The sequence below is a fragment of the Aquarana catesbeiana genome, linkage group LG01 (assembly GCF_042186555.1).
Source record: "Aquarana catesbeiana isolate 2022-GZ linkage group LG01, ASM4218655v1, whole genome shotgun sequence".
NCBI classification, from domain to species: domain Eukaryota; kingdom Metazoa; phylum Chordata; class Amphibia; order Anura; family Ranidae; genus Aquarana; species Aquarana catesbeiana.
This window is the reverse complement of record NC_133324.1, coordinates 543,346,036-543,358,735: the sequence shown is the minus strand read 5'-3', so window position 1 is coordinate 543,358,735 and position 12,700 is coordinate 543,346,036. Positions and strand designations below refer to the sequence as shown.

At 43.2% G+C, this 12,700-nt stretch overlaps 1 protein-coding gene across 1 annotated transcript in view; it reads left to right on the top strand.

The window, feature by feature from the left end:
* The window catches only part of PIAS4 (protein inhibitor of activated STAT 4), a 219,114-nt gene that overhangs the window by 104,747 nt on the left and 101,667 nt on the right, over positions 1 to 12,700 (top strand). Inside the window, exon 7 of the mRNA XM_073595143.1 lies at positions 3,191 to 3,296. Coding sequence (XP_073451244.1) covers positions 3,191 to 3,296 — 106 coding nt within the window. The remainder of the gene's footprint in view (positions 1 to 3,190; positions 3,297 to 12,700) is intronic.

Here is a 12,700-nt window from a genome sequence, read left to right as displayed (position 1 = left end):
ACTTACTTTTCTTGTCCAAATCCAAGTTTCCAGTTGTTTCCATTAGTAATGTCTTTCTTCCTTACAGACAGTAGGTCATGACACAGGAAGGAGTTGACCTTATTAGCACACACCCTGCATCATCCACCCACCCATTCCCAGGTGCATGTTTTTTTTTTAAATGAAATGCAATCAGTGATCGCCCTTCTCACTAAATACACAATCAGATTGTATAGTGTATGGTCACCTTTATACACCTAAAATTACTAGTTGCGCATTCAGTGCCATTTAATTAACGGCACACCAAACACAGAAGCAAACACACATTTTGCCATGTGAAAAAGCTAGGGGCAAAATGCACAGTAAAAAACATGCAACCCACAAAACGACAAAATGTCCCATTATCCACATGTAGTGCAGCCAATTGAAATCAACGGCCTGCCCTATTCGTGTCACTGGAAAAACAAGACACAGAATGTTCGCGCCCCCTATGCTAGATGTGAATGGGGCCAGAAAGTGAAATTGTTGCAGTAACACAAGAACAATGCAATGAGGCTCCATTCACATCTGTGCTTTTTCTTGCATTTTAGAAATGCGGTGCACCAAAAACTGCAGTAAAAACCGCACCAAGCTCAACTCTAAAAAAAAAAAAAAAAAAAAGTTCTGAAGCTTTTTGGGGGGGCTATTGCTATGTGTGGGGTAGCCCATTCAGGTGGATGGGCTGCCTTATGTGTGATGAGTTAAAATGCTCCAAAACTAAACTCTTGTGGGAATGCGATTTGCCATTATGCAGAGTTCTGAACGGGGCTTGACAGCTGAGTGTTTCTGTCCACTCCCTGTGTACTTGCATAAAGATGGCCATTCACTATGCAATATGATTGTGTATTTAGCAAAAAGGTTGATCACTGATTGCATTTCATTATAAAAAGTGCACCTGGGAATGGGTGGATGATGCAGGGTGTGTGCTAATGAAGTCATCTGGTCAACTCCTTCCTGTGTCATGACCTACGGTCTGTAAGGAAGTATGACATTACTAATGAAAACGTGGATTAGGACAAGAAAGTGAGTGACAAAGTAAAGCTTTGATATTTTTGCAAAAAAGTACATGAATGCTATATTGGTGCATAGGGGAGCTGGAATTTAGGAAAAAGTCTACAAAGGTGAAATTACCCTTTAATTCAGAGCACTTTACAACCACTTTAAACTGAAATTTTTCTCAGACCCACTTTTTTCTTTATGGTCTTTTGCCACTTCAATACCTTAGGGCGTCATATGTCATCCTTGACTTTGTGTGGGGATATCTGAATGATACCTGCAGCTACAGGCATCATTCAAACATTCTTTCCAGCCGGCGAGTCTGTGCACAATAAGAACGATCATAGCGGCAGTTCCGCCGCCTGGCCTCTCTTATAGGCGACGGAGGGGGGACAAACCCCCCCCCCCACACACACACACAATCCGGTGCTTCTTCGGCCTTTCCCATGCCATCGGGGGCCCGGAGAAAGAATCCGCCGGCGCTGGATGATGACGATAGAGATTTCCGATGACCACGTGGTCACCAGTCATCTCTGACCGTCGGAGGCTCGGGCATGATGTTATGACGTTACGCCCGGGTTCCCAGAAGTAAACAAAGCAGTGATCGCGGTTGTCAGCATGAGATTGTGAATTTTTTTTCTTGATCTCATGCTTTCCAGCCTGGAGGAGAGATGTGGGGTCTTACTGACCCCACATCTCTCCATACAGAGGACCTGTCACAATAGATTCCTATCACAAGGGATGTTTACATAAGAGGAATAAAAGTGATCAAAAAAGATGTAAAAAAGTGTAAAAATAAAAAGTTTAAAACGCCCCTTTAGCTCGCGTTCAGAAGTGAACACACACGTAAGCCCTGCCCACATATGTAAACGCTGTTCAAACACACATGTGAGGTGTATCGCCTTGTGTGTTAGAGCGCGTGCAACAATTCTAGCACTAGACCTGCTCTGTAACTCTAGACTGGTAACCTGTAAATATTTTCAAAGCGTCGCCTATGGAAATTTTTAAGTACCGAAGTTTGGCGCCATTCCATGAGTGTGCGCAATTTTAAAGTATGACATGTTGGGTATCTATTTACTCGGCGTAACCTCATCTTTCACATTATATAAAAAAAATTGGGCTAACTTTTTACTATTTTGTTTTTAAATTCATGAAACCGTTTTTTTTTTTCCCAAAAAAAAGCATTTGAAAAATTATTGTGCAAATACCATGCAAGATAAAACGTTGCAATGACTGCCATTTTATTACCTAGGGTGTCTGCTAAAAAAAAATATATAATGTTTGGGGGTTCTGAGTAATTTTCTAGCAAAGAAATTATGATTTTTAAATGTAGGAGAGAAGTGCCAGATTAGGCCCGCTAAGTGGTTAAAAACTGATCATGCTGTCCAATATTAATATTATCAATTGTGTTTGAGAAGAGTTTGGTTTTTTTTTTAGCTTTTTGCGTTTTTTTTTTTTTTTTTTTTTTTTTTTTTTTTCATTTCCGTTTGGGAGATTTCCTGTTATGTCATGTGTTATGGACTTTTCAACTATACAGAAAGTGACAGGTTACATTTTCAACACAGACAACAATGAAAAAAAAATCTTTAGTGTATGGAAAGGCCAGGTACTTTGTCATAATTATACATTGCGTCCAAAGTTTTTGATCTTGCCGTTTCTGTAGTTATTTGCATTGGAGAATTGTGAAGAGCGCAAGAATTTCATTGCTTACTTTTGGAAACCATTATGGACTGTTGGAAGTGGTTATTTTATCACGTTTCTTCAATGTGTTGGTGATGAAAGCTCAAAAGAAAAAGCAGTATCAGTAAAAGCTGACTTGGTTGTGAAATGAGCAGAGGGAACCTGTACTGAGAAATGGTTTGCCATTGCTGACTTAAAAGGCTTACCTGTCTGGCTTCAGAACTTTGACATGAAACTGGAAAATGTATACAGATCAGTAACATTAGAACTCCCGATCTGCATAGCAGTTCAGAGTCCATTGACTTACAAGGTTTTGAAGTCGCTGTGACATTAGGATGGCATGATAGCTAGTATTTTCAGAAGGTAAGTAAAGCAATGGCAGCCCCTGTACTTGCTAACTGCATGTTTCCCTTGAAATGAAATAAACTTAGTTTTTTACCTTTTTTATATATATCCTGTTTTTTTTTTTTTTTTTTTTTTTCTCCTTCTTGTGCAGAGTTACTCTGTGGGCTTGTACCTGGTAAGGCAAAGAACCTCATCTGAACTCCTACAGAGACTGAAAACTATTGGCGTGAAGCATCCGGAGCTGTGCAAAACCCTCGGTGAGATTATTGTGGGAGGAGGGTGCAGTGCATGAGACTATATACATTTTATTTTTATTCTATTTTTTTTTAATAAATGCTTTCTATCTTCACCTGAAAGTAGAAAACCTGTAAGTGCCCATCACTTTTTGCTCCTTGAATTTATCTTGTATGATGCACTAAAGCCTCAGAAACCAGTTTTACATTAAAAGGTTATGGCTGGGCTCATAAATTTACATGGCAGAATTTATGATTTCTTGGCCAATTTTAAGAGAATATGAAAGATAATACAAAAACTTTTCATTTCACTCGTGTTCGGCTGAAGCCATTTATTATCAATCAACTGTGTTTACTCTTTTTAAATCATAATCAGAACAGAAACTACCCAAATGACCCTGATCAAAAGTTTACATACCCTGGTGATTTTGGTCTGATAACATGCACACAAGTTGACACAAAGGGGTTTGAATGGCTATTAAAGGTAACCATCCTCACCTGTAATCTGTTTGCTTGTAATTAGTTTTTGTGTGTGTATGTATATGTATGTATATATATATATATATATATATATATATATATATATATATATATATATATATATATATATATATGGTCAATGAGTTTCTGGACTCCTGACAGACCTGGACTGACATTTCTGGCTTCTGAGTCATGTGGAAAGCAAAAGAATTGTTAAAGGATCTGCGGAAAAGTTAGTTGAACTGTATAAAACAGGAAAGGGATATAAAAAGATATCCAAGGAATTGAGACTGTCAATCAGCAGTGATCAAACTCTAATCAAAAAGTGGAAAATGAGGGGTTCTGTTAAAACCAAACCACGGTCAGGTAGACCAACTAAAATTTCAGCCACAACTATCAGGAAAATTGTTTGTTATGCAAAGAAAAACCCACAAATAACTTCAGGTGAAATACAGGACTCTCTCTGAAAACATGTAGTGTGGCTGTTTCAAGATGCACAATAAGAAGGCCCTTGAAGAAAGATGGGCTGCATGGTATGGTCGCCAGAAAAACGCCATTACTACGCAAATGTCACAAAGTATCCCGCTTATAATAAACTAAACAGCACAGAGACAAGCCTCAAACCTTCTGGCACAAAGTAATTTGGATTGATGAGACTAAAATTGAGCTTTTTGGCCACAATCAGAAACGCTACATTTGGAGAGGAGTCAAGGCCTATGATAAAAAGTACACCCTACAAATGCACAGGAAATTTTGATCAAAATTGATGGCAAGATGAATGCAGTATGCGATCAAAAAATACTGGAGGAAAATTTGCATTCATTAGTTAGAAGGCTGCTAATGGGACCTACTTGGACATTCCAACATGATGATCAAAAACACAAGGCCAAGATGACCTATCCTTGGCTACAGCAGAATAAATTAAAGATTCTGGAGTGGCCATCTCTCTACTCTACTGACCTCAATATCATTGAGCCACTCTGGGGAGATTTCAGACGTGCAGTTCATGCAAGACAGCCCAAGAATTTACAGGGACTGGAGGCTTTTTCCCAAGAGGAATGGGCAGCTTTTACCATCTGAGAATGCATCCATAAATACCACAAAAGACTTCAAGCTGTCAATGTTAAAGGGGGCAATACACAGCATTTAGAACTGGGGTATGTAAACTTTTGATCAGGGTCATTTGGGTAGTTGCTGTTGTGATTATGATTTAAAAAGAGTAAACACAGTTGATAATAGCTTCAGCCAAACGCTAACGATGAGTGAAAGTTTTTTGTTCATAATCTCTGAAAAATGGCCAAGAAATCATAAATTCTGCCAGGGTATGTAAACATATGAGCACAACTGTATATAAAGCCTGACTCTCTTTGTACTGGAAAAAGACAAGCAGCTCTTCCTGCAGTGGTAGTTTCAGATCTTATTTCAAACAGCTGATCTACTGGGCTATGAGCACAAACCACCACTGAACACAAGCAGGAGATGCGCATACCTTATTTATTTTTTGTTTTGTGGGTCAAAGTGCATAAAATGGGCTTTTTTTTTTTTTTTTTTTCTCAGTTCTGTACCAAAGCAATATCAAAAGCATCAAACGCACACAAGGAACGCACCTGTGTCTCTGTTAACATCAGAGTGTTTTGGTAATTACAAAAATCCAATTTTCTATTAGTCATCTTCCAGGACGGCACACCTGAGAGATGAGAGGCTCCTCCCTACAGGAAACACAATCAATCGACAGCTGTTTTAAGTCCCCACCCTTCCCCTTGAACCTCAGTTTTTGATTGTGTTTCTCCCTACACAGCGAAACCGTTTGTTTTTTTCCAAATGACCTGAAGCCTGGGGCTGGTGGTCTCCCCATGGGAGCCGGACCAAATGCCTGGGAAGGCTTACGGCCACATCACCCTGAAAGCGAAAGAGGGCGCCGCCTGCCCGATCTCGTATGATCTCGGAGGCTAAGCAGGGTCGGGCCTGGTTAGTACCTGATGGGCCTCTGGGTCTGGCCGGATATATTTATCCTTCCTGGGGGGTTCCCCTATCCTTTCCTCAGGGGGGCAGCAGAAACTGGAAGAGCCCCCTGAGAGCTGAAGGCCCCTGGGTACAGTGGTGTCCCCAGAACTTCAGGGGCCTTTTTCCTGTCTCCCCCTCTTACCTGTCCGGGCGTCCGTTCAGACAGGGGTGCTGGCTGTCGGTTCATTCCAGGGCCCCCGACTCCTGGGCCCCTGGTAGCTCGCGTGGGCTGCTGGGGAGGGCGCCGCCTGATCGACCCCCGTTCTTACCCAGGAGGGAAGGCTGAGAGTCAGCAGGAGCAGGCGCCCACATCCTCCTTTCGAGGAGGCACCAGTTCACTACGGTGGATGTCTGCCTAAACCACCTCTGAATGGAATGAGGAACGTATGGCATTGCCCCCCCAGGTGTATATACTGACTGGCACAGCCTAACCTTGCAGCTCCCTACGGGGACAGCAGTTGGGGGGGCACTTTGGCGGCTATCCTCCTTGCGTGTGGACGATAAGGATGGAAAAGCAAGCCCGGTGGCTGTGGCAAAAGGGGAAGATGACAACGGTGAGTACTTTCCTTTTACCTTGGGAATTTAGCTGCAAAATCCCCAATCCCAGCCAGATGGTTTCTGGGCATTTGAGATAATCTCCCCTGGGGTCTGGATTCAAATAGCCCAGAAGATTCTGCTAAAAACACCAGCTACAGCTCCCTCTTACATCAGAGATGCTGTATGGTGGACAAGTGGTGCAGAGGAGCGAGTGTGCCTAAACCACCTCAGATGGGAAAGAGGTAGGTAAGGCATTTCTTCCCCTTTCCCCTGTATTTACTGAGTGGTGCAGTGCAGGAACTGGGGTCTGCATAACAAAATAGCCCAGAAGCTACTGCTAAAACCACCAGCCACAGCTCCCTCTTACAGCAGAGACACTGTGGTTATCACAACAGTAGGTTGCCAGCCTCTCCCTACATGTTCAGTTGTGGGACATTAGTAGGGATGACTAGAGCGAAGGGGGGGGGGACCTGGTAGATACAAAAAGTTCCTTACAGGCCAGGTATACCAATGAACAATTTATGGATTGTGCAATGGTTGAAGGATTCAGGAGTAAGCTCTCCTGGTCAGCAGGTGCACTAGGTTATATGGCCCTATTAGCCCAGCTGCTAGGAATCTGAAGTCATAAGCTCCAACCTCCCACTCCACCTTTACATTGTGGTTATATTATAGTGCAGGAGGTAAGAAAAACCTTTTTGTTGGTTTGGGTTACAGTCAACTCAGTGACAGATCTAAAGGCGATTTACCATAAATCGCTTCCTATATCCTTTAAGGATTTTCTGTGCAAACATATGCAAGAGCTAGATAGATACATGATTGCTTGTTTAAGGCCTGCAGGTGGCTATTTTCCTCTAGTCTAAATTGGTGACCACCTTTTCTAGAGGCTGTCCTAAATTGGTCTCTAGGGCTGGGCTCATTGAGACTTTAGTTTCTGATCAGCCCCACCTGTGTGTGAGCTGGCCAGCGTTTGCTCAGTCTACGGAGGTAAGGTAGGACAACAGCTACTATAGTAAGGTGTCTAACCATTTTAGGATTTGTTCCTTCACTGGGGGTGAAGTGTTAGTATCTACAGCCCAGGCTATGCCTAGGGATCAAATTGCTTTGTTTGGTTATTTCATAAAGGGATACACCATGACTCCTCCTTGGTTGCACACCAGTAGACCTCAGTAGTGAAGGTTTGTCCTTGCTGGGATGTTTTGTGGCACAGCAGAAATGCACATTGAGATTTGTGACATTTCTGCTCATAAGGGGTATATTGCTGTACATCAGAAATGCACTGCACTGAAGCTTGGTTGTTGTCTGTTATATCCTAAAGGTACTGCCTTATTTGGCTACAGATCAGAAAAATACAACAGTGAAGGTGGTCTGTACTTTCTGGTCTTGTGACGCATGGCAGAAATGCACATCACTGAGTTTTGTGACATCTCTGCTCATATTTGTTATATTGCTGTATAATTGAGTTCTGTCTGGGGTTTTTTGTGTCCTGTATTACTGCCTTATTGGTTGCTTATTAGAAAGGCAGTAGTGAAGATTGATGGTCCTGAATTGTTGGGAAATACAAATTGAACCTGTGCCAGGGGTAGTACTGGTACTGCCTTTGGTAATCGGTGCAGCCCCGCAAAGTGGTGTCGGGCTGACAGTGCTATTAACGGCAAAGGCTGCCGATTTTAGGCATGCGATTTGACATGTTGAGTCGCATGCCAAATCCTTTTCAATATGGATGTGCTATCTCTATTCAGATTGTTATATTGTTGCACATCAGATATATACAAGATTGAACGTTGTCTGTCCTTTTATGTCTTACATTTACTGCCTTATTGGCTGCATATCAGAAGGGACACAGCAGTGAGGTTGCTTTTCCTTTTCTGATTTGTTTTTGCTGCCTCAGCAGGGAGACACATTGAGGGTGGTGGCGTCTCTGCTCAGTATTGGTATATTACTACACATCAGACATACTCAAAGATTGAAGATTGTTTGTGTCCTGTATGTTCTATATTTACTGCCTTATCGGCTGCATATCAGAAAGGCACAGCAGTGAGGGGTGTCTTTTCTGTTTCTCATTGTTCTACCTTGCTGCTTCTTAAGGATACACAGCAGGGGGTTGTTGGCTTCACGCCTCCAGGGAGATATAGCATTGGGGACCCCTCGCTTGTTCAACCTGAAAATTGCAAGTTACCTGCGACCTGTGTAATCTTGAGGTCTGTGGATCCAGAAAGCAGGGTCTGCTTGGTGGCGCTGCGACCTGGAGTTGCACAGACACGAATGGTTCCCATTGGAAGCCATAGTGTATGACTTTTCTCTAGCGTTTTTGCGTTTGCAGGTTGGGTCGCACAGGTGTGGGAGCCCTAAGTTTTATCTGTCCCTTCTGGTTGAGGTTTTGCTACACAACAAGAGTAGACATCATGGAGTTATTGCCTTACTTTGCAATACACCAGAAAGATCGCAGCTAGGAAGGCTGTCTGTTTTTATGTGGCTGCACAGCAGAAATACTCAACATTGAAGCTTGTTGGTGCTTTCTGTTTCAGATTCCCTTACCTTGCTGCACTTCAGAAAAACACAATGCTGCAGGTTGCTTGGGTCCTTTCTGTGTTGGTTCTATGTGACTGCACTACAGTACTGCATAATAGAAAAGATTTTGTCTTGTGTACCATATTGATCTTATAACTGTATTTGGTGGTTCGTCAGAAATACGCAACATAGAAGTTTGGGTCTTTCTGTCTTATATTTATGGCCCTGTTTTGCTGTACATCAGTAAAACTTCACCGTAAACAGGACTCCCGTCCTTTATGTATATACTGTATATCAGTTATGACCTAGCTAGCTGCACTTCAGAAACACGCAGCATTTAGGGTCGGTTCACACTGAGGCAGCACGACTTACAGCACGACTGCCTCAGGCGACCCAGGACACGACTCAGCGGCGACTTGCGAAACGACTTCTGTATAGAAGTCAATGCAAGTCGCCCCCAAAGTCGTACAGGAACCTTTTTCTAAGTCGGAGCGACTTGCATCGCGCCGATTAGAACGGTTCCATTGCACAGAACAGGACGCTACTTGTTAGGTGACTAGGTCGTCTGACAAGTCGTCCCAGTGTGAACCGAGGCTGAGGGTTTGCGTGTGTCTTAATGTTTTTACATATTGGCTGCACATCAGAAAACCAGACTGTGAGGACTGTTTGTCTACATTGAAGTTCAGATTTGGGTCTCTCCCATATTTGATGTGTTGGTTTAGCTAGCCACACTCGGATACACATTATTGTCTATGCTTGTGTCCTTTCTGTCTAAATCTATTGTGCTGGGTCCACAATCTATGATCTTTTTTTAATTTGTGATATTAATAATGCATGTATCACCTTTTGTATTTCAGCCCTCTTTTCCAGGGAGGGGCCAGGAGTTCTGGCTGCAGACGTCACATGTCAGCCTCAGCCCCTTACATTCAGGAATGCTGGAACCATTTCCTAGGGTTGAAGCCCAGTAGGGTTATAGGACACTGGAGGAAGGCGATAAAGAATCACCCTGCTAAGTAAGAACTTGGGAAGTTCTGTTCAGAGGAGTATTATGACCTGAAGATGAAGTATAAAGATGTATACCAGACTGAATAGGTTACGGCTCGGTGCATGGCCTTCATCTCACCCTTCTGGCAGAACTAGATGTAGCAGTATAAGTGTTATACTCCTGCTATGAACTTTATTCTCCTGAAGTAGGCACTCAGGCGTAAGTAAAGCCACAGAGTGGGCATGCCTTAAACCCAGGGATCAAGCCTCGGTTAATCTATTACCCTTAAGTAGGCTTCCCTTTCGTCTTTGCTGATGTAAAGATAAAAATGAACAAAAAAGTTTGTATGGGGCCCACCACTTTTTTTTTTTTTTTGTAGTTTTAATTCCCTGAACATGGTAGTGTTAAGACAGGCCCTCTTAGTGATCAATGTAGTGTCCTTGTCTTACAACACATGTCTCTGATTAATCTTTAGGGGTTCTAAGTAGCACCTACAGGCACAATAGGCCATGGTTGTTAGATGTGTGAGACAGGCAACATTGCTAACCTACAAGTTTAACATGTTTTCTGATTCCATCTTTAAGAGCCCACTCCACCTAGGTCCTGCATCCGAAGCGGAGAAGGCAGGGACATCAGTGTAGTAGACCTGCAGATCAGCCGCATGATCCAGCTATAATACCTTCATCAAGCATATGGAGTGGAGGTAAAACTCACTGCAGAACCAAGGTCCGCCAAGAGGGTCTTGCAGTGGTCCCACCCTAAGGTAGGCCTGAGGTACTTGATTATCCTCTCAGGTGTGCCGTCCTGGAAGATGACTAAGAGAAAATTGACAGTTACTTACCGTAACTGTTTTTCTAGGATATCTTCCAGGATGGCAGGCCTACTTCCCGCCCATTGGAGGGAAAATGGTAGAACACTAGAAGGTGAGTACCTATGAGGAATGATTTCCCTTGTGAACCAGGTTCAGGAGTTACTTCTCTACAAACTGAGGATCAAGGGGAAGGGTGGGGACTTAAAACAGCTGTTGATTGATTGTGTTTCCTGTAGGGAGGAGCCTCTTATCTCTCAGGTGTGCTGTCCTGGAAGATATCCTAGAAAAACAGTTACCGGTAAGTAACTGTCAATTTTCTTTCTCAACCATTCTCTGAAACAGAATGGAAAGTGCAAACACTTGACACTTGATGGTGCTGTGAGCCAAACGTTGGTCCAGATCCAGCTGCAAACAAAAGATTTTAGTCTTGCCTAGAAGCTCCTGGGATGAAAGCTCCTTGACTTTCACCAAGCATTTGATGACAGACTTTGTGGAAGTTAGTTTCCTAGTCTTGAGCATTTTAAGAATCAGATCCCCCTGTACTTTAAAGCCTGCACGTTAACAGACATGCTGTTAAAGCCAGCAAATAATGACTATATGTATGGTCCTTGGTGCAGTGGATCAAGATGGTCTGGCAGGACTTATGGGGCATCTGCTAGAAGTCTTGCCACATCATTGTATCAGCTAGGTTTGGGTTAATCTGCCAAATGTTTACCGGAATGCCCTTGATCCCAACCTTGTAAAGGCGGTTAAAGAAATGGATCCTATAGAGTCACCAGAGCAGCCACTCTTCAGCCAGAGAATTTCTTCACCTGGATACAAACCTGTCTAGTTTGTCTGTCCAGGAGGTTCACATCCAGAGTCACCCCCCATTTGTGACACACATCCTGAGACACACGTGAATGTAGAGACCCCTCTCCCAGGTCCAGGTGCTGCTGATTGAGGACGTCTGCCTACTTATTGTCTGCAATATAAAGGCCTGTTATTGCTGAAACATGCAGTTCTGCCCAGGACAGGATCAGCTCTCACTTGCGACAGCGAGATTTCTGGTTCCTCCCTGATGGTTCATGTGCTCCATCACTATGGTTGTCCAACTAAATCAGGATTGGTTGAACCTCCTAACAGGTATGCAAGCTGTCAGTGTCTGCAAAGGTTCATAAATTTCCTCCTACATTGAAAGCACACCTTCATGTGGAGGAAGGTTGTCTGATGATTTGGCAGATTTTGAATGCCAGGCAATTTTTGAAGCTATCTCTAATACACAGGCCAGGTTGGGAGGGACATTGGGGACAATAATAGCTGGTATCTCTTCTTACTCCTCCCCTGCTGCATACACTGCATTTCTTTTGGCGTCTTCTTCCAGATTCTGTGGGGGGAATGTGATAGGGAAAGTGTTGTTCGTGAAGGTCGATTCACGCAGTCAGAGTGAATGCTTCCTGTGGTGGGACCTTGTTGGTAAATGAGGGCAGTGACGATATCAATATACTTGAGGTAGGTGATTTGTTGGTTTTGAGTTGCTTTTTGGTAGCAGACAAATAAATTAAAAAGGGCCATGTGAAACAGGTGAAACGCAATTTTCTTGTACCAATAACGGGACTTTCTGGTTGATTTAAATAGGGCTGTAGCATCTGATCGTTTAAATCCACCCCCACCCCACCCCCATGTACATATTTGTAGTCGTGGACACATTCTTGCTTTACAATGGGGCCGTGTCTTCTTTGGATCTCCAGCACGGTGTCATTGTGGATGGTAAAGAGGATGTGGACATCTTTCTTGCCCCTCCACTTTATGGCCAACACCTCCACATTCCTCATGAATGCCGATTCTCCGTTTTTTGCCAACAATTTTTTTTGTCAACAGATTTTGTGGGAATCCCGGCCGGGGTTTTTTTACTATAAAGGTGACCAAAAAGGGGCAGGCTGGTATAATAGTTGTCGACATATAAATTCTATCCTTTTTCGAACAGGGGGTATGCCAGCTCCCAGACAATTTTCCCACTGGTTTCAAAATATGTGGGGCTGGAGCTGGGAGTCTTTGCCTTCATAGATCCGGAATGTGAAGACGTATCCAGTGGCTTGATCACATTTAAATTCAGCCCATACC